Source organism: Triticum urartu, chromosome 1 (assembly GCF_003073215.2).
Source record: "Triticum urartu cultivar G1812 chromosome 1, Tu2.1, whole genome shotgun sequence".
In the NCBI taxonomy this organism is placed as follows: domain Eukaryota; kingdom Viridiplantae; phylum Streptophyta; class Magnoliopsida; order Poales; family Poaceae; genus Triticum; species Triticum urartu.
The window spans coordinates 525940617-525963928 of NC_053022.1; the positions used below are offsets into that span (position 1 = coordinate 525940617).

At 43.1% G+C, this 23312-nt stretch overlaps 3 protein-coding genes across 8 annotated transcripts; all 3 read left to right on the forward strand.

Annotated features, from left to right (window-relative positions):
- The first annotated feature begins 1491 nt into the window (after nt 1-1491).
- Nucleotides 1492-7508, forward strand: LOC125525562 (mitochondrial-processing peptidase subunit alpha-like). The gene is made up of 13 exons (XM_048690571.1): nt 1492-1669; nt 3328-3549; nt 3626-3922; nt 4003-4170; nt 4250-4417; nt 4506-4586; nt 4739-4805; nt 4909-5006; nt 5977-6049; nt 6148-6218; nt 6305-6354; nt 6938-7050; nt 7131-7508. Exons 1-13 carry the CDS (start codon nt 1631-1633, stop codon nt 7181-7183), a joined length of 1500 nt encoding a protein of 499 aa, XP_048546528.1. The 5' UTR covers nt 1492-1630; the 3' UTR covers nt 7184-7508.
- Nucleotides 7509-8269: 761 nt separating this feature from the next.
- LOC125525536 (ATP-dependent 6-phosphofructokinase 6-like) lies at nt 8270-13212 on the forward strand. The gene is made up of 14 exons (XM_048690542.1): nt 8270-8747; nt 9381-9427; nt 9540-9579; nt 9664-9726; nt 9813-9950; nt 10508-10666; nt 10751-10804; nt 10996-11064; nt 11186-11315; nt 11597-11637; nt 11836-12060; nt 12214-12259; nt 12366-12517; nt 12790-13212. The coding sequence occupies exons 1-14, from the start codon at nt 8424-8426 to the stop codon at nt 13009-13011; spliced, it is 1710 nt and encodes a 569-aa protein (XP_048546499.1). The 5' UTR covers nt 8270-8423; the 3' UTR covers nt 13012-13212.
- A 3733-nt stretch (nt 13213-16945) lies between these two features.
- Nucleotides 16946-22571, forward strand: LOC125525574. 6 transcript variants are annotated; one of them, XM_048690616.1, is made up of 5 exons: nt 16946-17395; nt 17634-17703; nt 19553-19780; nt 19948-21657; nt 21812-22571. In XM_048690616.1, exons 4-5 carry the CDS (start codon nt 20881-20883, stop codon nt 22370-22372), a joined length of 1338 nt encoding a protein of 445 aa, XP_048546573.1. In that variant the 5' UTR covers nt 16946-17395; nt 17634-17703; nt 19553-19780; nt 19948-20880; the 3' UTR covers nt 22373-22571. The 6 variants fall into 6 exon arrangements, with proteins under 6 accessions (XP_048546573.1, XP_048546546.1, XP_048546552.1 ...); XM_048690589.1 differs by having other exon boundaries at nt 16946-19366; XM_048690595.1 differs by having other exon boundaries at nt 16946-17703.
- The last annotated feature ends 741 nt before the right edge of the window (nt 22572-23312 follow it).

The following is a 23312-nucleotide window of genomic DNA, read 5'->3' on the forward strand; positions in this document are numbered from 1 at the left end:
ATCCTGGCCTGCCGTGAAGGTGCTGCAGCGTCTTGACTTTGGGTCTTGTAGGGACACACCACCCTCGAAAATGATGTTCTCCATGGCGGCAACAACGAGTCCATGCTAATCGAGGCCCTTGTCGAACCCTTGTATGAGGAGGGCCTGATGCGTGGCCGTAGCGACGAGGGCCTTATTGTCCGCGATGGTGGCCTCCTGTTGGGCGATGGTGGCGTTTTCGGCTTCCAGCTTGTCGGCACGCACTTTTCTCTGGCCAGCCCTCTTGGCCGACTGAATGGCCCGCCGCGCGTCCATCATCTCCTTCTTGGGATGCGACGCCTTTTTGCGGACGACGCGGGTCTTGTCGATGGTGGAGGTGAGGCCAGCGGCAGGGGGTTCGGCGCGTCGGCCACGGCGAGCGGGCGGGAGGGTTTTGGAAAGGAAGGGAAATGAGGGTGGATGTGTCACCGACTGGCGGGCCAGGGAAATGACAAGGGTGGGCGTCGCACGTGTCCGCGTCGTCGCAAACCAGGCTCAAAATTATGTCTGAAATGGGTCATCTGTTTGTCGACATATTGTGCTGCGATTTGTGTATGTTTGATCCAAATGGATGCGCGTGGACACTGCGCGTTGGAGTTGCTCTAAACGGCGTTTAATACGGGTGATTTGGTGATTCCGTTTGGTCGCCAAACGCGAGTGGCTCTCGTGTGGTCGACTACCTTCTACGGCTCACCCAAAGACGCCAGACCCGCCACACATTTGGCGGCCCCTACCTGCTATTAAGGTTATCTGCACTAACTTTGTTAGAGCGACAACTCCTAGACAGCCAGTTCGAAAATATGATCATATGTGGAAGAAACCGGTTAGAGGGGCAGTTAATATAAATGTTGATGCCTCCTTTTGTGCTGAAAATTTATCTGGAGCTACAGGTGCTGTTGCTCGCGATGACAGAGGTGATTTTATTGTAACAGCTAATTGGTTCATACCACATGTTAGTAATATTGATGCAGCCGAAATAATTGCAGTTTGAAATGGAATGATTCTCGCAGAAAGGATTGGGTGTAATTCACTGATTATTGAATCTGATAGTATGGTTGCAGTGGAAGCCTTTAATCAATAAGAAACATACTTTGGTCCTGAGGCGGCTATCATCAGGGAGTGTAAGCAAATGGAGTTGGAATTTGCAAAGACTTCCTTTGTGCATTGTTTTCGTAAAGCGAATGAGGTAGCAGATAGCCTAGCTAGAAATTCTCTTACCATTAGATCTTCGGGATTTTGGGATAGTTCTATCCCGGACTTTATTTCTCCTCTTTTTGTAAATGACTTGTGTATTATGTGAGGAATAAAGTCTATTCGCTGTCAAAAAAAAAAAGACCAGCCGCAGGTGATGGAATCTCCAACGGAATTTCGCGCCGGATTTTTCACTCGGCGGGACGCAAGCCGTGGGCCGAATGAAAACCCTCCCGACCCGTCTGCGGCCCGGGAGCAGCCCACAAGGCAGCGCCCGAAGCGGATCCAGGCCGCCCGCTAGCCTTTACACGCGCCGCGGAGTGTCTTGCCCTCGCATCAACCCCTCACCGGCGGCGGCTCCTCTCCCCCCTCCACCGTCTCGCCGCCTCCGCGCCCCCGGGATCTCGTCTCGCAGGCCACCATGTATCGCGCCGTTGGGAGCCATCTCCGCTCTCTCAAGGTTCGACCCCCCCCCCCCCCCCCCCCCCCCCCCCCCCCCCCCCTCCCTCCCCCGCCGTCCTCCCGCGGCCCCGTTGCATGTCTCGATCCGGTCCATGTGAGCGGACTTAGGTTAGATCGGAACTGCTCAAGCAGGTCGGTTTGCCGATTCAGTACAGTTGTTGCAGATTTCTTATAGTAGATGGGCGCGGTAATTTTGCATATGATCTGTGATCCCCGTGCCGTGTAGTGTGTACTGTGTGTTGTTGTGAGCAAAATGTGGAGATGGGTCGGGTTTTGTTATGCTGGAAGTACAATAGTGTAGGCACAGGTGCTGGGAGCTGAAATGTCGACTCTCCTCCTACGATTGTAAATGCTGAAATGATGAGCTGATTCATTGTATGATTTTGTTAGGCTTGCTGTAGATTTTGTTCTCTCAATTATCGGTGCAGCGGTTGTTTGTTGAATGTGCAAAGTATAGGATTCGACATGGTCTATAGATTGCTTGGTGACATGTAAGAGTAAGTTGTGTGGTCAACTAATGGCATGATGTCAGTGTCACATGAGTCGATGAATGTGCTGGATTTCTCTTTCTTCCTCACCATTGATCACATACCTTGCAACAGTGGCTTCATTGTGATCAACGACAATGGAAAGTGCATCGTCTATGATCTCTATTGATGTGTAGGACTTAGCCTCGTTAGTGGTATTGCTTGTCAGAAGAAAACTGTTGGTGATTTAAGGGTTGTTTGGTTCCCAACCACAACTTGGCACTCCTAACCTTAGGCACGCTACAATTTTTTTATGTGTGTGTTCGGTTTTTGCCACAGTGGTGGCTTGCCACACTTTACTACCTATATATGGCTTATTTCTCATAAACACAATCTTTTGTCAACTTTTGCCACACTTGTGGCTCCAATTTTGTTAGCCATACTTTCATCGTAAGCCACACATCACCTAAGATTAGGGAGCCACACATTGCCTAAGGTTATGTGTGTCTAAGTTAGCCTTGAACCAAACATGCCCTTTGCATCCTGTAACCACTCAGTCCAGTGTCGGTTTCAGGTCTAGGTGTTTTAACAGTTGTTCTGTATTCTTGTAAATCGGACCAACAAAACTCATTGTGGTAAAAGAATAGTTCCTGAAGAATTCACCAGAGATTACAAACAACTACTCCCTCTGTTCACTTTTAAGGCGTTGAAGACATTTCAGACAACATGCAAAGCAGCCCATTTTCAGTTGTCTGAAACGATTTATAAAAGTGAATGGAGGGTGTAGAAAATATGAGCAGGAAAGAAAACCAGACGACCGTTGAGAAATCTAAAAGCACTTTGGGAAATCAGTGGGTACTCTACCCACTCAACACATATGAGGAGCACCAGAGAAGAGGGAGAGGAACTGGCAACGGTGCTCCCCTCTTGTTTCTGAGTGTAGAGGATCAAATATCTGGATCTACAGCTGTGATCATATTGTCCTTTTGTCTGAACCGTACTTAACTATAATAGTTATTTTCTTCCCAATATTATAAATGTACTCGGGATGAAATTCAGCCTTGGCCGTTGTCATATTCATTGTAGTACTTGTCATCTAAGTTTGCCCATCATTTGAGTTGTTTTACTCTAAATTAATTATTATTGACATATACTACATCTTGAGGACACTTTTTTTTCTGACTTTCAGAATCATGGTGCTAGTAGGTTTGCTAGCACAAGTGTAGTGAAGCAATCTTCAGGTGGTCTGTTTAGCTGGCTTCTTGGCGGAGGCTCAAGCCAACTACCCCCTCTTGATGTTCCGCTCCCAGGCATTACAATTCCTCCACCCCTACCAGATTTTGTTGAGCAATCCAAGACAAAAATCACTACTCTTCCAAATGGCATCAAGATTGCATCAGAGACATCACCGGTATTGTTGATGCTCATTGATGTCACAGTATTTTCGTTCTGTCCATGCCAGTATTTTTCCTAAGGACTTATTTCAGGGCGCGGCTGCATCAGTGGGTTTGTACATTGACTGTGGTTCTATTTATGAAACACCTGGTTCATCTGGAGCATCGCATCTATTAGAGAGAATGGCCTTCAGGAGCACAGCAAATCGGAGTCACTTGCGGCTAGTTCGTGAGGTGGAAGCCATCGGAGGAAATGTCTCTGCATCTGCTTCTCGTGAACAAATGAGCTATACCTATGACGCACTGAAGAGTTATGCACCAGAGATGGTTGAAGTTCTCGTTGACAGTGTGAGGAATCCAGCATTCTTAGAGTGGGAGGTCAAAGAGCAGGTACTTGGTCATTTTGATTAAAACTTACAAATATTTTTCCTGCCTTTTACTTACCATGGTCTGTATTCCTTCTTCTACAGCTCCAGAAGATAAAGTCTGAAATATCTGAAGTGTCTAGTAATCCACAAGGTCTGCTTTTGGAGGCACTTCATTCGGCTGGGTATTCTGGGGCACTGGCGAAACCTCTGATGGCTACAGAATCTGCTATAAGGAGATTGGATATTAGTACCCTGGAGGAATTCATTCATGTAAGATTCAGCGATTTGTTTCCCATGCTTGAGTGAGAAATTACCCCCTTTGACAATTTTACTTGTTAAATAAATGTAGGAAAATTACACTGCTCCCAGGATGGTTCTTGCAGCATCAGGACTTGAACATGATGAGTTGGTTTCGATTGCGGAACCACTGCTCTCAGACCTTCCTGGTGTGAAACGTCATGAAGAGCCAAAATCGGTGTATGTGGGAGGGGACTATCGTTGCCAAGCAGATTCTCCAGTGAGTTGTTGGCTGATTTGCAGCATTATTCTTGAGGCATATGCACTGTTACTTTTCTTATGCTTAAGATTGAATTTCCTGTGATCAGAATACGCACATTGCACTTGCTTTTGAGGTGCCAGGTGGCTGGCGCCAAGAGAAAACTGCAATGATTGTGACTGTGCTTCAGGTGCGTAACTAATCTTAAAGTGGTGTAATTATTTAGGACTAACTTATGTTGTTTTTTTGGCTTGTTGGGTTTGCTTTATATATTATCTAATGCGCAAACCTATTTTTCATATAATTGCTGCTGAAAGATAAGATAAATCAACCTGTTTGTAGATGCTCATGGGAGGAGGGGGGTCTTTCTCTGTTGGTGGCCCTGGGAAGGGAATGCATTCTCGATTGTGTATGCTGCTGTTTAAATCAATGTTTTCATACTTGTCTCATGCCCATACACATGCATAGTTCTGTAAGTGACCTAAACATGAGCTATACTCCTCTACCTACAGATCTCCGTGTCTTGAACAAGTATGACCAGATCGAGTCATTCTCTGCTTTCAACAGTATCTACAATGATTCAGGTCTTTTCGGAATTCATGCAGCCACTGTAAGCCTCTCATAGAGCATGACTTCTAATATGGTTATCATTCTAAATTAATGCAATAAACACAATGAAGAAGTTCTTGTTGATAATGGATAGTACCACTTCAGATTTTTGTGTGTTCTCAATATAATTTTCATATTTCCCTTTTCTGAAGAGTTGTTTTATTTGTGCATGTGTATTACCTGATGGCACAAGCTGTGTGTTCTATAATTACGAAATTTATCCAATCAGTACATTTTTATTTGCAGGCTAGGTGAACTATGCTTCATACAACTAAGTATTATTAAACATGAGTACGGAAAATTTAGGAAGATGGGCATATATTTATCTGTTTAAGAACAAAAATATGTCCTATATGGTGTAACAAGTCACTATGGGAAATAATGATGTAGTATTTTGTTAGATTATAATTACTAGTCAACTATATCCATGCCTCGTGGTCTAAGATTTTCTAGGTGAGCTGGTGGTTAATGCTGTCTAGTCAGTTACCCGGTCCCAGTCCTATATGGTGTAACAAGTCACTATGGGAAACAATGATGTAGTATTTTGTTAGATTATAATTACTAGTCAACTATATCCATGCCTCGTGGTCTAAGATTTTCTAGGTGAGCTGGTGGTTAATGCTGTCTAGTTCAGTCAGTTACCCGGTCCCACGTCCCAGTCCTTTATTTTAAATCCTCCCCGTCCTGAACTTGAAATACGAGTTAAAGGCTGAACATAGTCCAGTGGCGGTGCTAGCAGTTGAACCTAATGATGTCAAAAGCTCAAATAGTTGCATGTATACAGTATTTGTGTACACATATACAGTAACTTATAGCTGGGTTTTGCTTGCTAATTTTTTCCTGTGATGTCGCTTGGACATCACTCTAGGCGTAGCTTTGTCACTGACACAGTCTACTCAAGCTTCTACAGTTATTGTACTCTTGTTATGTGCCCCCCTTGGCTTTGACATCTCATGTTATCATTCTAACAGAGCCCAGATTTTGCATCAACGGCTGTGGATTTGGCAGCAGGGGAACTCCTTGAAGTTGCAACCCCTGGAAAAGGTTCCTTATTGTTTTTCATCTCAAGACCATCTGTTTCCAGATTAGATTGACCATAATAAGTTACATTCTTTTTGTCCCCGGTCTTTTACCTCATATAGTTACTCAAGAGCAGCTTGATCGTGCTAAAGAGGCTACCAAGGCTGCAGTTCTGATGAATTTGGAATCAAGAGTACGCTGTTGTTTCTCCTGATCAAATCCCAATTTTATGACTTGCTTCCCTAAAATGCTCTTCGCACTACTTTTCCTTTCATACAGATTGTGGCATCTGAAGATATTGGAAGACAGGTTCTGACTTATGGGCAAAGGTACGTGCATAAGAGTATCGTAATACATTTTCCACATATCCCTGTGTTACGAATTAAATGTCATATCTTCCATATCATATGTATGCAATGTGTGTCTTGTTGAACAGTGTAAACAAAAACTAAATTGTTGTCACCGACTACTTTAAATGGTCCATCTAGACCCCCTTAAGAGTTTTTCTCCTCTTATCTTTTTCTTTGCTTTCAACCAAGCTGTGCCTAGAGTTATGTCTTTGTCACCTCTGTGCCTCCTATATTCTGCCTGCTGTAGTTTCCAATGACAATGTCATGAACTATGAAAGATTATATTGTCTTTTTTTGTATCACCGTGGTTCTAGTAGATAGTTTCTTATTATGTCAAGTAGGAGTACTTTTGCTTGCCAAACAAGTCGGTATAGCTATAGTTTTCTTGTGGGTCCCATTGACCATTCAGTGCTGCCTAAAACAGTTAAAGCACACAACATTAGAAGGAATCCAGCGATCTTATGACGTGATGATGCCTGCAGCAGTGTCGGTTTTGTTACAGCATTTCTGCAGAACCATTGTTTGTCTTTTGACCATTCATTGTGCATCGTCAAAATTACAGGAAGCCCGTTGAGTACTTTGTGAGAGCTGTTGAGGCGACCACCCTGAACGACATCTCTACGGTTGCACAGAAGATAATCTCTTCACCGCTTACATTGGCATCATGGGGCGATGGTATGTTCAATACTTCCAAGTTAGCGGCTCGCGTGGTGTTGAAGGAGCTGCACTGACTAACTTGAATGTTCTTGTTGCAGTTATCCACGTCCCGAGCTACGAGTCCGTCAGCCGGAAGTTCCTCTCCAAGTGATGGTTCATCGGTCGGCACCTGGACAGACCTGTGGAGTTCGTTCCGAAGTTGCAAGCCTTAGCCCTGCACCGGCCCTCGGCTGGAATAAAACCAGTGATGCTATATTTTTGTTGACTAGTTATTACAGCGATGAATAATCATAAGGTTTCTGTCATCTGGTGTGTGCTCTACCGTGCAGCTACACTAGGGTCGTCCCTAAATCAGGCGACGTCGGGTGGTGTTTTAGTTGAGAGACCTGTACCACTCTGCTTGTATGATCCATCTATATGTTCATTTTGGGTTTATGACATATGAATGCCACAGCAGATTTGGCGCCCTCCTGTCATCCTTCTGGTGTTTAGGTGACCTAAAGCGTCTTATATTTGTTTACAGAGGGAGTAACGTAATACCGTTTTCAAGTCCACTTGAGATTTCTTGCTGGAGAATCCAGCTTTGGGCGTTTAGAAGACAATATGGTGAGGAGCTCTGAAGAAGAGTTTGTTATCCACCAGCTGACGAATGTGTGCGTTTGCGGCTGTGATCCGCTCGGTCGGGTTCCTTTCCTGCGGCGCAAGGCAAGGTATGCGACGGCGACGCCCTGAATTGAATGGACTCGCGCTACCTGCCATGTGGACGGCGTGACTGTGCGTGCGGACTGGCTTTCTGTACGCGTACGTGCTTGTGTGTTGTTTGTCCGGGGGCGAGCCTCGGTCTCAAACCGGCGACGACGCCCCCGGGGCCATGGAGATGGAAGATTTTGGTTCCAGTGACCAGCGAGTCGTATGCAACGGCGGCGTCCCCTTGACCTCGGTCTCAAACCGGCCGATAACGGCACGGGGCAGAGTAACAAATTTTCAGTCGTGCCGCACACAGACTCGGAAAGTAGATCTAGCTTCACCCGATTGACAAGTCCGTCTCCAAGTGCTGCTGATCCCGGTAAAATAAAACCGTGTACGCAGAGGCCGGTCACCATACCGCAGCACCGCAGGCCGAAACCGCTCGCCGCATCGCATCCCCGCTTTCCACACGCGCCCCGAGATTGTTCCCCGCCCCGCTGCCGACTGCCGACTGCCGACTACCGACGCCCCACCCCCACCTCTATACCCGACCCGCACCACCGAGCAAGAAAGAGAGAAGCGTCCGGCCGGCCAGTCAGTCAGTCTTCAAAATTTTTTTTATTAAAACCCGTCGGCTCGCGACAGCGCGGCAGCGAACCAAAGCCAAAACCCCCCCGGCTCCGATTCCGATTCTTCCGCCGCCCATGGCGTCCCACATCATCCTGCCGCCGGACGGCGACGACGACGAGCAGCAGCGGAGGGAGGACGAGGAGAACGACGGCGGCGGCAGCGGCAGCGGGGGCGACGGGGAGCAGCAGCAGCAGGGCGGGGGCAACGCCAAGGCGGCGCTGCCCTTCTCCGCCATGTGCGTGCGGATCTCCCGCGACTCCTACCCCAACCTCCGCGCGCTCCGCAACGCCTCCCACGCCAGCCTCACCGACGCCGCATACGTCAAGATCTCCGAGGGCGACTTCGGATACGTCCTCGACGACGTGCCCCACCTCGCCGACTACATCCCCGACGTCCCCGTGAGTCCCTGCCCCTTCTCCCCTCCCCTCCCCTCCCCTGCCCCTCCTTGCTCGGCCGCTCGTTTCGGTTCGTGATGGGTTTTGTGCGGTGCAGCTTTAGCTATTTGACTGTCAGTGGGGCGTGCGTGAGCAGCGAAATTGTCCGGGGCCGGGGATTGCCCATTTTTTGGGGGCAAGCCTGGCCCCGATGTTTGCGTGGGTTGCTCGATTTCGGATCTCCGCTATGCAGATCCGTTTTTGGACACTACTGTCGAAATCAAACTCGACCTGAGAGCGTGCAGTGTGGCTGATTTGTCGGTCACGATCCACAGATAGAGGGCAACTCCGATGAATACTAGCAAAGCTGTGGCTATTCTGTGGATGCCATAAGTTACTGTCGTTGGCTCTGCTTTTGGGAGTGGGAGATTTGATTGGGTAGAACGGGTAACATCGATACCGGAGAAGTAGTAATCTGTTAGTATCTATAGTCTGTCTGCTTCTCCCTGCCATGTTCAGTTAAATTCGTGAGCCAATTTATGAGAATTTGTAGAAGTTGGTCTTTCTATATGTGCCCAACCGCAGTGAATTTAATTTGTTTGAAAGGTGAAACCATGAGAATTGAGCTTATGGTTTGCTGTTTTATTGCTTTTGCAGACTTACCCGAACCCATTACAAGACCACCCAGCATATTCAACCGTCAAGTAAGGCTTGTCCTGCGTACATATTGTTTCTTTCATCTTCCGCTCTTTGGTAAGTCTCTGAGTGAGTATGCTGTATATGTGACACTGGAACTTCTCTTCTTATCGGTATCAGGCAATATTTTGTCAATGAAGATGACACCGTACCACAAAAGGTATGTAGAGTGTCGCTCAATGTTTTCAATCTGATGTTGCACGGTCGATTGTGGATTTACAAGTAGCTGTATTTGCTATTACAGGTTGTTGTTCAAAAGAATAGCCGCCGGGGGGTTCACTTCCGTCGCGCTGGACCCCGTCAGAGGGTACGGTCACTTGCACCTCGTTTGATTATTGACTGCATCACTGGCGTCTTGTCTGACAGAAATATTTTGTACTTCAATCTTGTTAGGTTAATTTTGAGTCAGACGAAGTGAAAGCATGCATTGTAAGTTGTGGAGGCCTTTGCCCTGGGCTCAACACTGTTATCAGGGAGCTGGTGTGTGGCTTGGCGCACATGTACAATGTCAACAACATCTTTGGAATACAGGTTTGTGCCATACTGCCCTATTCTAAATGGCCATGTACATACTTGTATCTTTGTCTGTTCCTTCAGTCAAAAGAGGCAAAACAATCTAATGACCAAAATATACAAACAATCTATGGAGTACAAGTCTGTGCCCTGTTCTAAACTTACAATGTCAACAAAACCATAGGACTTGTCCCTCCCACAGATGCTTGTAAATGTTACTCTCGCATTTTTGTACATGTCTATCTAAATTTGTCTTTTGTTAGAAGAACTCACCAGGTACTGTAAGATCTCTATATCATGGTCACACCTTATCAAACATTTCAGATTGCAATGCATCTACTTCTTGACTGGAATCTGTTATATAATACCGACATAACTATAAGATGAATGACCTGCTGTGATTTTTATTTTATTTTTGTGAAATGTTCTCTTCAGATTTTTTTTCAGTGTAATGTAGGTGTGAAAATTATATAATCATGTTAGAGCAGTTTGGCATGTTATGTGTATTGCATATGTTTAGTTTTGGTTATGACTCGGTACCTGTGGTCTCTTAAAATCTTATTACCCAATTATAGAATGGATACAAGGGCTTCTATTCTAGCAATTATGTTGCTATTACACCAAAGACAGTCAATGACATCCACAAACGGGGTGGTACAGTCCTTGGAACATCACGAGGTGGTCATGATACAAAAAAGATTGTTGACAACATTCAGGATCGGGGAATTAATCAGGTAAATATTACTGTTCAAATTGCACCCCTGTGACATAGCCATTTTGACTGGACATGAACTCATACTCTCGGATATGTTGTTTAGGTGTATATCATTGGAGGAGATGGAACTCAGAAGGGAGCATATGAGATCTATAAGGTAATTAATTTATAATGCTACAAATGTTGAGTCATATAGGCCACCTTTTCATTGTAAGTGTACATGAATGCATTAGTGACAGAGATATTAATACCTAAAAAGTTCATTTCTCTAAGATACTCTGCAATGCTTATTCCTTCTGCATTTGAAGAAAATAATAGTAATACTTTATTCCTTACTAATACAATCAGGAAATCCGGAAGCGTGGCCTAAAAGTTGCCGTGGCAGGGGTTCCCAAGACAATAGACAATGACATAGCGGTAATTATTGTTTACAAATTACTTTATTTTCTTGTACAGAACTGTTTTCTTAAAATCAGTTAATATGCCCACAAATAGGAAGATGACTCATTACTGATTGCTTGTGTCTTTTGATTATTAGATTATCGACAAGTCCTTTGGTTTTGATTCGGCCGTCGAAGAGGCTCAACGTGCCATTAATTCAGCTCATGTGGAAGCTTGCAGTGCTGAGAATGGAATAGGCTTGGTAAAACTGATGGGCCGTTATAGTGGTTAGTTTTCTGACATATTCTTCATAGTCACTTGCCATCTTGTGCGTGCTATTTTCTTATACATTTTCTGAAAGCAAATGTCAGATTTATACAAATAGAAGGAAAATTATTTGATAAGCTTGTTCATATATAGTGTTAGTTAAACTATTCAACATCTTATTAATTGTATTTACAGTCTGCATACAGAAAAAAAGGTGCTAGATTTTTCTTTATTTCAGCCACAACAACTTTGCTAACTCTTTACATTTTCTTATCATTAAATTCCTTTTCCTCTAATGCAGGGTTCATTGCGATGTATGCTACTCTTGCAAGCCGGGATGTGGTAAGTTGATGCCTTCTATAACTGTCCAGGATGTTGCATTCTATATTCTGTTTTAGTTCATTCCTTCTTATTCATGCATGATTGACTTAATTCCTACCCATTTCTCAAACATTAGTATTAGAATTCTTGCTTTATGTTCATTATTTAACCTCAATGTAAGAGTTACTTATTTTTTCTTTGGATCTCCGATTTCCGCAGGATTGCTGCTTGATTCCAGAGTCTCCGTTTTATATGGATGGGGAAGGGGGGTTGCTTCAATATGTAGAGAGGAGGCTGAAAGAAAACAAGCACATGGTTATTGTTGTTGCTGAGGGAGCAGGCCAGGATATTATTGCCAAAAGCATACCCGCTTCAGATCAGCTAGATGCATCTGGAAATAAGCTGCTTCTTGATATTGGTCTCTGGCTGACTCACAAGATTAAGGTACATACCAACATTTTCTTGCCACTGGAGTTGATTCCATTCTCCATGACATAATTATTATTGGTATTTACTAGAAATTGTGTTGCCTTATCTGTTGCATGAATATTTTAGGGAGTACTCAGTTTACTTACTCATTTCATTAATGCACTGTAGGACCACTTCAAGAGCAAAAAGATGGAGATGACGATTAAATACATTGGTAACATATTGACTAATTGTGTCTACTTCATAGAGGACAATGTTCTAAAACAACTTGTTGATCTGTGTAGCACTAGGCTAACAATAGTCTTATCTACATTCTGCAGATCCTACCTACATGATCCGAGCTATCCCGAGTAATGCAGCAGACAATGTCTACTGCACACTGCTGGCTCATAGTGCCATCCATGGCGCAATGGCGGGATACAGCTTCACTGTTGGGATGGTCAATGGCAGACATGCCTATATACCTTTCTATGTGAGTACCTTGAAGTTATCTTGTGCATTATGGTAGGAAAAAATGTGCTTACTGAATATGCATATGTAGCTTCTAATGGGTAGCTCAGTTGCACCCTATGTTCCCATTTTTCTCAGTTCCTGCAAGATCTGACATTTGCCACCTGAAGGACATGGCAAAGACATTTTAGCAAACATAATTTAAACCATTTATAAGCGCTCTACCATTTCATCTGCTCTCATGTTAAACATGGTTTTAACATAACATGAACAAAAATATCTTTTTGGTTACAGAGGGTGACGTCCACACGGAACAAGGTGAAGATCACTGACCGGATGTGGGCGAGGCTGCTGTCGTCGACCAACCAGCCTAGCTTCTTGAGCCAGAAGGACATCGACGAGGCCAGGGAGGCCGATAGGCTGGCCAACAAGCCGCCACTGCCATCCGTCGCCAACCACAATGTGGCAAGAGCCTTTGACCAATCTGCAGCAACTTCGTCGAACGGCGAGATATAGCGATGCGCTGGTCTGTAACCGTGTACAGTAGCTACTGCTATCCTGCTGAGGAACATGTGCCACGCCACGCCACGGAGTTTTACTTCCTTACGATATCCCTTGTACGAGTAGTGCACGTATGGATACTGTTCAGGTGTTCTGTGAAATAAGCAGTATTATTGTGCTGCTACTGCTGATAATGTTCTTTTCTTGCCCTGCCAATTTGCTTCGCATTTCCTGTGAAATCTGCAGCGGCCTTCTGCTGGAGGGGGATGGGGGTATATATGCTTGCATTTTGTTCTCTCGTCTGTACAACCTGTAATGAACCATTTGCCACTTTTAGGATCCACTCTCTCTGTTCCTAAATATAAGTGTTTTTTTAGGGATTCTAGTATGGGGGGTTTGACCCCCCCCCCCCCCCCCCAATGGAGCAAAATGTGTGAATCTACATTTTAAAATATGTTTAGTTGGGAGGAATCTACATTTTAAGACTTGCTCTTAATGTAATAATAACTACTACTCAATTGCCTTCCTTTCATCTGATACCATAAATTGAAACTTTATAGTAGTGTCTTGAATGGTGTCAGTGTGTTCTCTTCGTAACTACCGATGATAGTTAACTCTAGTGTCTTGAATCTTGTCCGTATGTTCTCTTGGTGATGACTGATGATGGTTAACTCCTACCAACGTTATTTGGCTTTGGTGTTTTACACAATTGATACCTATATATGTATCATGTTTTGTTAATGAGTTTGAACTAATTAAAGCAAGCCCCGAGTTGATGATGGTTAACTCCTACCAACGTTATTTGTCTTTGGTGTTTTACGCAATTGATACTTCCTTCGTCCGAAAAAGCTTGTCCTTCAAATGGAAGTATCTAGCACCAAGTTAGTACTAGATACATTCATTTAAGGAACAAGTTTGAGACAAGTTTTTTGGATGGAGGGAGTACCTATATATGTATCATGTTTTGTTAATGAGTTTGAACTAATTAAAGCAAGCCCCGAGTTTTGATATTCTGCTTCATACTCCCTCCGTTCCTAAATATTTGTCTTCCTAGATATTTTAACAAGCGACTACATACGAAGCAAAATGCGTGAATCTACAATCTAAAATATGTCCATATACATCTGTATGTGGTAGTTCATAACACTAAGCTCCATAGTTTTAAAGAGCTCATATTTAATTGAGGTTTTTAATTGGAATTGAGTCACCTGATTCTAACCGGGTCAATAATTTCTCAAAGCTCTCTCATTTATTTTTTATACTATACAATATGCTTCCTAATTTTGATAGCCTCACAATTAACTGAGGTCTTTAGATTAGAAATGGGTCACCCGATTTTGACCGGGTCAACAATTTCTCAAGGAACTCTTCCATTCATTTCTTTTAATTCACTATGTCCCATTATTTTGAAGCCCTTTCATTCGATTGGGGCATTCAATTTTGGATTATGTTTACAATTTTGATTGGTTCCATAAATTTTCAAATCAATCAGCACCTACAAAATATATTAATCCCTCGCATCCTCTCACCACCTAGAAAAAAGAAGCCTCTATAACGGTAAACTCCCTAGTTTTAAAGAGCCCATATTAAATTAAGGTCTCCAGTTGGAATTGGATCACCCGATTGACCGGATCAACAATTTCTCAAAGCTTCCTTATTCCATTCTTTTATACTAATTTTTAAGGCCTCACAATCAATAGAAGTCTCCAATTAGAATTGGGTCACCCAATTTTGACCAGATCAACTATTTCTCAAAGCTCTCTCATTTAATCTTTTTATACTATACATTATGCTTTCTAATTTTCATAGCCTCACAATTAACTGAGGTCTTCAGATTAGAATTGGGCGATCCGATTTTGACCGGGTCAACAATTTCTCAAGGAGCTTTTCCATTCAATTCCTTTAATTCACTATGTGCCATAACTTTGCAGCCCTTTCATTCGATTGAGGTATTCAATTTTAGATTAGGTTTACCATTTTGATTGGTCCCATGAGTTTTCAAATCAATTAGCAGCAACCGACCTATAAAATAGCATTAATCCCTCGCATCCTCTCACCACCTAGAAAAAAGAAGCCACTAAGATCCCTAGTTTTAGAGACCCATATTCAATTGTGGTCTCCAATTAGAATTGGGTCACCCGATTTTGACTTGGTCAATAATTTCTCAAATTTTGAAACATAGTGAGTATTTAAGAAAAACACCAACGGCACAACAAAGCGCGCCCAACCCTTCTAGTTAAGATGAAAGAACATTAATCAGAGTCATGTACATTAGATAGAGTGGATCCCAATTTGTGAAGTACTCCTAGAGGCAGTAAGAGAAGAAAAGTTTTATAGATTTGCTTCACCAAAGATAAAAAATATCCTTGACATGTCGTATCGTTTAATGTGCGGGATAAGGGGAATAGGTGATTAAAAAAAGAGTTAAATGAGCCACCTTGCAGACTGTACAAGTTGAACAGAGTAAGTGTTCGAACCTTTTTGAGACAAAAATGTGTGTAACCTATGAGAAACGATAGCTTGGATGTATTCCACCAATATAGATGACGGTCCATTAATAGACTTAGTGAAGCATGAGATATCATGTAGAGTGAGGATTTTTAGCTTCTGGGCTCCATGAAATCCAAAAATTTCAAAAATTGAAAAGCCAACCTTTTAAGTCCCAAAATGGTTTTGAAAATACACATGACCATAGAGGTGCATACTACATGCGTCTAAACTTTCATGATAAATATGTCTTTATGCAATATATGTAAATGATATTTTGGGTAGCTCATGTCAAAATGTATTTCATCGTGAAACTTACAATCATATGTGTGTGTATTTGTTTTCATAATGTCTTAAAACTTAAAAATCAAGTTTTTTTTTATTTTAAAATATCCGGGCTCCATGCAGCCTAGGAGATGAAAGCAATTCCCACATCATGTAATGTTATTTTTTGGTGGTTTTACTGTTGTTTTAGCTTCAATGGTCTTTTGTATTCCCATTTTGGATGCAAAACCTTATAACTTTACAAACTAGATAGCTTTGTGCATTATCAGTTGATGCACATGTTGGGTTTTTACCTCCTTTTAGGGAGAAGAATATTATAGCCCAGCTTTATAATAAAGCAACAACAAAAGACAATGAGTACACACAAGCAAGCACTTGGGTTATTGGTCAAAGAGAAATCAAGTATCTGGATGTGGGGATCAGCTTAAAACAACCCCAAGCGAAACAAACTATGTCGCGTCCATGGATGAAGCCACTGCTCCTCTATGCACCACAATGTGCTCACTTTTTTTTTGAAAAAAGATGGCCGATGTTCCTAAAGTCCATCCTTAGGACCCGCTTGATTGGTATTTTCACTTGTAAATTACAAGCCCCACAAAATTTCGGTTGTCTTGGCAATCAATGCTTGGATGGATATTTCGGGCTAGGTAAAAGAAGAGGGGCCGACAACAAGGAAAAATCCTAGTCCACGCATAATGCAGGACCTGTGCTCCAAACGCGCACCCCCAAACGCTATATGGGTGGCCCTATGTTTCCTTTTTTTTTCACCGGTTTTGAAAAGGTTGTAGAACCCTTTTCAGCCAGTTTTTCTTTTCTTTTTAATGTTTTTTCTCTATAGTTTTAACGATTTTATTTCTATTTTTCTGTTTTATTTTTTCCATTTTAAAATTGAGAAATATTCTTTGAAATCTATTAACATTTTTTGGAATTCACGAATACTTTTTGAATTCATGAATAATTTATAAGTCGTGAACATTTTAAAAAAATCATAAACATTTTTAACCTCACGAATATTTTTTTAATTCGTGAAAATTTTACATTAGCGAATTTATTTCGATGTAGTACACTATTTTTAGAAATCCTTTAACATTTTTTAAAATTAAGAAAATATTTTAATGAAAAATTGGCTGAAATTCCCGATCAGAAAAAAAACCCCTCAAACCATAGCATCCCCGCACTGGGTCGGTCCGTTTAGCACCTGTGCGCCTGCGTTTCTTTTGCGAGGAGCCGAGGAGTCATGTTGCCGATTGCCGGCGGACGGCTCGACGGTGCGATGACCGCCGCGATTGTCCGATGGCCACCGCGTACTGGGCGAGGTGACGAAACCCCCATGCCCTCCGCTTCCCGCCGCAGTCGCCGCCCTATCTCCTCCAAGAGAGCTGACCCCCACCATCGAATCCAAGCCCCCCTGCTGCGCCGTCGCCAGATCTACACCCCCGATGAGCTCGCTGGGTGATACACCCCCATTTCTCCTCTCTACGGAGATGCTCCAGTGCAGTGCGCCACACGACCTTGCCGAGCTCGTGCTTTGCAAGCTCGAGGGTAGCGGCGCCGTTTGGCGCTCGCGTATCTGCAGATGGGCTCGTTCTTTACAGCCCTCATTTTGGGCTGGCACGCGAGCAATCAGGTACAGTACTAGGCAAAAGTGCATAACAACAGTTTGGCTTGCTATGATTTTATTGCGGGCATCGACTCTGCTCACCATCACCGTCGATTGGTTGTTTGGCTTGCTACTGCCAGTGGCTCTCTTCGTACGTATTGGTTTGTGCAGGAGTGATTTGATAAGTTGGTTTATATTTCTGCTGTCAATTTCTCAAGTTTTGTAGCTCCAATTTGATGTTTCAGTTTGAAATTTTGATGAACAGATAATGAAAGTAAGCTAAAGTTGCTCTGTCAGGATTTTATCTGATGCACTTCCCAAACAGAGCAATCTGGGTGAGTATAATTTCACTGGTTTTATAGTTTTATTGGTGCACTGTATTTTACACATATTTTACCAGCTGTGTAACTTCTCACAGATGTATATATTTACGCGGTTGCCAAGCGGGGCCTTAGTGTTTGAGTTAGTCGTTATGGTAAGGACCGGAGTTGAGCGAACTGGTTAATACCTTAACGAGATATACTGACTACTGAGTCAAGCCAAGTTGAGTCAGCTCGATTCCTTATAAAGTGCCTCAATGTGAATAATAATTGCAAAAGAAAGAAGAAGATGAAAACTAACTACTTCCTCTATCCGGCTTTATAAGCCACCCCCTTTGAATTTTGAATTCACTTTTTAACTCAAAAATTTGATAAATAAAACATTACTTATATGCCAAAAATGCAGAGAGAAGAGGTTTAGGCCATGGTCGCCGCAGCCACACTCGACACCGTTGGATGTAACGCTGCTGACATATGGATTAGGGACATGTTTAAGTTCAAAAGTGTAACCAGCTCCATCAGTAGGCATGCACATGCTCTAATTTTTTAACCCTGATGGGCGGGCACGCGGCTCTGTACTGTAGCAATTGAGCGCCAAGCCCAGGAATTCAAAAAAGGTGATATTTTTATGAACCTTGTCGGTTGTGTTCATCTTGCTATCATTTTTCGGGTGTTATTCTCCTGAATGAGCTTGTGAGTATTCGGTTGCTGGAAAAAAAAAATCATATGAGGAACAACATCTTATCTAGTTTGAAAACATAACATTCAATTGGCAGATATCCAGTAAAAATCTTTTGCGGGAACTTCAAGACATAACAACTTAAAAACCGGACTAAGAATCCTGGACATTTCCGCTTGCTACTTATTTTAATTTCTATCAGTTAGTTTTTGTGACTTCAATCTTTTTTCTTACAGTTTAATATCACTGTCTCTCACTAACTAAAAATTCAGTTGATTTTCACAAGTAAACATCATTGATGAAGAAAAATATTTGCTTAACATGCAAACTGAGCAGTAAGCGACGGATAAACCCCTATGATGTTACCATGTACAGTAGGTTTAATTGCCATCTATAGACCTGCTAAATCTCCCTTGATGGTTCCCGCCATCCTACACAATAGGCGCCAGGCACAAATCCCTGTAAAGTGTAGCAGATGAGCGGTAGTGAGCGTAGGTTCGACTGATCCATGGTTTTGCCCAGCATTTCTGGAAAATGTATACTGATGTGGTCAAATTTAGGCTTAAATTTTCAAGGGACTAATAAACTCGGATGGAGAAGTAGCTATTTTTCTAACAGAGGATGTTAGGCAGGCGATGATGTTTGTAATGCAGTCCCGTGGATCCGAACGGGCTGTATATTTGAATAGCTTGCTTGTCGTTCAGCTTAACAGGCTAGCTAGCTGTTGGAACTATTATTAAGTATTAACGACAACCTCGTTTGCTGTTGGTCAAGATCTAACCTTGGTCTCTGCACATATAGGCATATATTTTACCCCAAAGGCCCTGCCTTAGGCCCAGCCCCCCCAGCCACCAAGCCTTGGTTAGGTGATGTCAGTAATCTGTTCAGTTTGCTGTCGCTGCTCTTAGTTCCTTCCTGCTCTGCTTGGTGTGTCTAAGTTGAATTAGATTCGTCTCCTGTTTCCAGCGGTACCCTGAGCAGGGCGTCTATTACCTGAAGGTAAGATCAATGGATCCCTCGAGTTCATAAAGGCATACTATTTTCTCTTCAGTTTTCTTTTGTGCACTGATAGCACACGGATTAGCTGGCTAGAGTACCAACCTCTTCCAAAACAGTTGTATCCATAATATGGAGCAGATCGAGCATGCAGCTGATAGTCTTATTGGACTGACCGCAACTCTTCAGGGGGAAAATGCCACGCCGTGGGAAGCTTGTTGATGACAGCGAGTGGAGTGAAGTAGAGTTTGCCAACAGTTATGCCCTGCTCATCGGGTACCTGTCCATGGCCGTCAAGGGCCTGGGTTTTCTGGTGCTTACTTGGACCACTGTAGTTCTTCTGGGTGGCTACGTCTCCATATTGCAGAAGAAGGATTTTTGGTGTCTTACATTCATTACGCTAGTACAGACAGCTGGGTTAGTGTTGTTACTCTTCAATTCGTGCATAATCACTGCTCAAGTTTGTCCTAATTTTCCTTTGGAAACTGTTTCCGTGGTTAATTCTTTTCCTAATTCTATTTCTGAGAATCTTTATCTGGTCCAATCTTTATTGTGTCTGCATCTAACTTCCGTACAAACACCAGGATCTTCGATGTTCTTCTGACTGAAAAGCTGAGCTATATTATGGATTCAGTTTTGGCCCTTTTATATGTTCGGGTTGCCGTGGTTGGCCACAACGAATTGCAGAGTAAACGCCAGGTGCTAGCAGATGTTATGGCGATTGTTCAACTGTTAGTATTTGTCATTCTACTGTGCCCACTGGCAGCTGTCTACATGTTTGGGTTGTTAATCTCCGCGGGGATTTCTGTGTGGCGTCTGAGGCAACACGATTACGGGAGTGATGCTGACGGACTTGGAAACCTGAAGCCGGCGCTGGACGTCTTGTATTCCATTGCTCTACTCCAGGGTGTGATTTTCTGCTACAAACCTTATTTGGTTTTGCAAAGGGATCTGTAGTGAATGCAGTACTTAAAAGAAGGGGGTTTGGGAATCAGGTTGTTGGAATCTCGGACTACTTACTTGAAACGATGATTGGATGTGAAAAGGACCCTTCGTTCGCTAGAGGAAGAAACCTCATCACATATGCTGTCGACCTGATGGGGTCCAAGTCACCTGATGACTATGTTTCGGGGGTAAGGATCCTGGATGCATTTGCCAGAGGAATGGAGATAGTTGCCAAGGGATGGGAAGAAAAACATCTTGTGAGCCGTCGGAAGAAATTTACGATGTTCATGCATGAGCACATACTCGTGAAGCATCTGATCATGTCTGCATCCTCCACCAACGTACTCCAGAAACTGCTGCAGACTTTAGACTTGAGAAGCATTCATGACAGAGAGACGAGAGGGCATGCTGCGAGGGTTGTGGCCAAGATTGCTGGAGGCATCCATTTGGAGGAGTTCCCAAGGGGGGTCGACTACATATCTTCCCTCATCGACTCATTTGAAGAATATAGTTTACTCCAACCATACCAGTGAGACTGGTCAAAAGAGATATTTGACCAAAATTGGAACATTATGGTTGACTACTTGAGATCACCAGATTTTGATGATAAAGAGGACAGTGATGAGGACCAGCGAGAGGACAGTGATGTTGACCTTCTCAACGCCTACAAGGAGCTAATGGTGCAAGGCTTTCGTATCCTTCAGAAGCTTGCAGCCAATAATGACAACTGCAGAATCATGCTCAACACCCCACGTCTGCTCCAAAAGATCATGGCGCCTGTGACCTCCGACCTACTCCACCAAATAGATCATGATGAATGGTCTAGCATAGTAGAGGGTTCACTCAAAGTGATTATCCGGCTCGTGGCTGCTACTGGGCAGACTGGCACCAAGCTGCGCAGCAAAATCTCAAGCAGTAAGGAAGCGATCAGCACCATGGAGAGGATTCTCGAGTGTGACAAATGCAATGAAAAGCTGCAGAAACATGCTATTCAGGTTCTCACGTTCCTATACATGGATACATCTTTGATCCTCGAGAATGCAAACAGAGAAAAATTCATAGAGATGCTGCTAGTAGACATTATGACTGATGATAACAAGGACAAAAAGGACAGAGGACTAACAACAGCTCCTGCGTTGATGGCTCTATGCTCCAAAACTGAAACGGGTGCCAGGAGTATCATTATGGCCAATGATAATGTCGTTAATAGTCTCGCTATAATGATTCTTGAAAAGGGTAGTTTCCAATTTACTGCAGCAAAAATCCTGAAATCTCTATGTATTCATCACGCCAATGATGATGCAAGTCACAAAAGGCTAAAGAAAGTCATGAGAGATGTAGTTCCAAAGGTAATCGATGCCACCATTTCTTTTATTCTCCTCAACAGTTGATCTCAAATATGGTGTTCCTTTGAAATCTTTGTATTAGCGGATACATAGAAGCTATCCTGCTTTCAATTATCAAATCAGTCAAAATAAACTGAATATATTCTTGTTGTTTTAGGTGCTTGAAGAGATAGTTTGTTGGGCATCAGAAGAAACACGTGCAGTAATAGAACCTGACAAAGTCAGGTCCATGGAACCAGAAACTGACCTTGAAAACCAGTCTGGTGTTCCACAAGATAATGGCCAGGGCAACAGCACGTCTTCCTCTAATCAGCAAGACCACAAGATGACCGAGTATGGGGTGACTTGCATGTTATCCTTTTGTGTCACAGTATGCGACACGTTGATCAGTGCAGACCAGGACTTGACTCCTCAGTTTGAATCAACTATCCCTATGGATGATGGTTTATCTAGCTTCCCAATGAAGCTCCAGCAGATTGTAAGCAAAAATATGAATCACAAGCCTGACTGCCTGACAATTGTGAAGCTTGCATGTAAGATGGTCATATCAATGATGAAACACAAGGGCAGCTATGTCAAAGAGGATCTGCAGAGCTTGATGGATACACTGTCCACCGCTTCGAATGACATGTTTCTTCTTGATGGCTCCATGGTTTTGACATTACGGAAGATGACGAAACGACACCGGGGCCTTTCAGGAGTCTCGCTTCCCTCGTGAAAGAAGCACAGGAACTAGTTGACAAAAGGATTGAACTTTGATGTTGAAACTGTATCATCTGGAAGCTGTTTAAGTTAGAACTTATTATTCACTTGCTTTCAGTAGCCTTTATTCATCTTTGAAACTTTGTGACTGCGACAATATATCTATGAGTCTCTATTTGTATTTTGAGAGATCAGATGATGCATTCCTTTGTATCAGTATCTGAGTTTATTGCCAGTTTCCTAGCAGTAGAGTCACATTCATGCACACAAACACAAAATTTAACATAGTTTTGTGCCTCGGGCAAGTCAAAATTGTGCATCGGCCATCTGCAAGACACAAGTTTCCCCATGAAGTCCCGTCTGCCGTCCTCTTTAAGGGCTCGTTTGGTTGCATCGGAGGCAAACTCCAGTCGGATGACTTTGAGGGGCAGGTGGGATCCCCTCCTACCACGGGGAAGATCTCCCTAAACCCTGCTGCCATTTGGTGTCAAGGTAGATGGGGAAACTGAATAATTCCAGCCATTTGATTCACAACAACAGATAATTTCAAATAAAACATAGAAAGCCCAATAATTCCACACAAAATTTCTGAAGGTCCTAGCAGAAAGCCCAAATGATTCAAAAAATTACAGAGGAATGTCTAGGACATTATGACTAATTCCACGTGCATACTTTGAGTCATGGAGTTCAAAAGTCGGGTTTTGATAGTTCGGATAAATGCAAGTATATTCGGCTGTAAATGCACCGACAAGAATCCATATAAATGGCCAAACTGTTAGATGTTGCAAATGTAACGATTATAGTGATGAGCCCATTGGGTGACAGAAAAGAACTGCCGACCTGTTGACCTGGTGTTCGTCTACCATTTCTCAGTGCACATTCTGTTATTACAGTTTCTGCTACAAAGCCATGTTTCATAACCCAAAAAATTATGCACACAGTGAACGAAAAGAAAA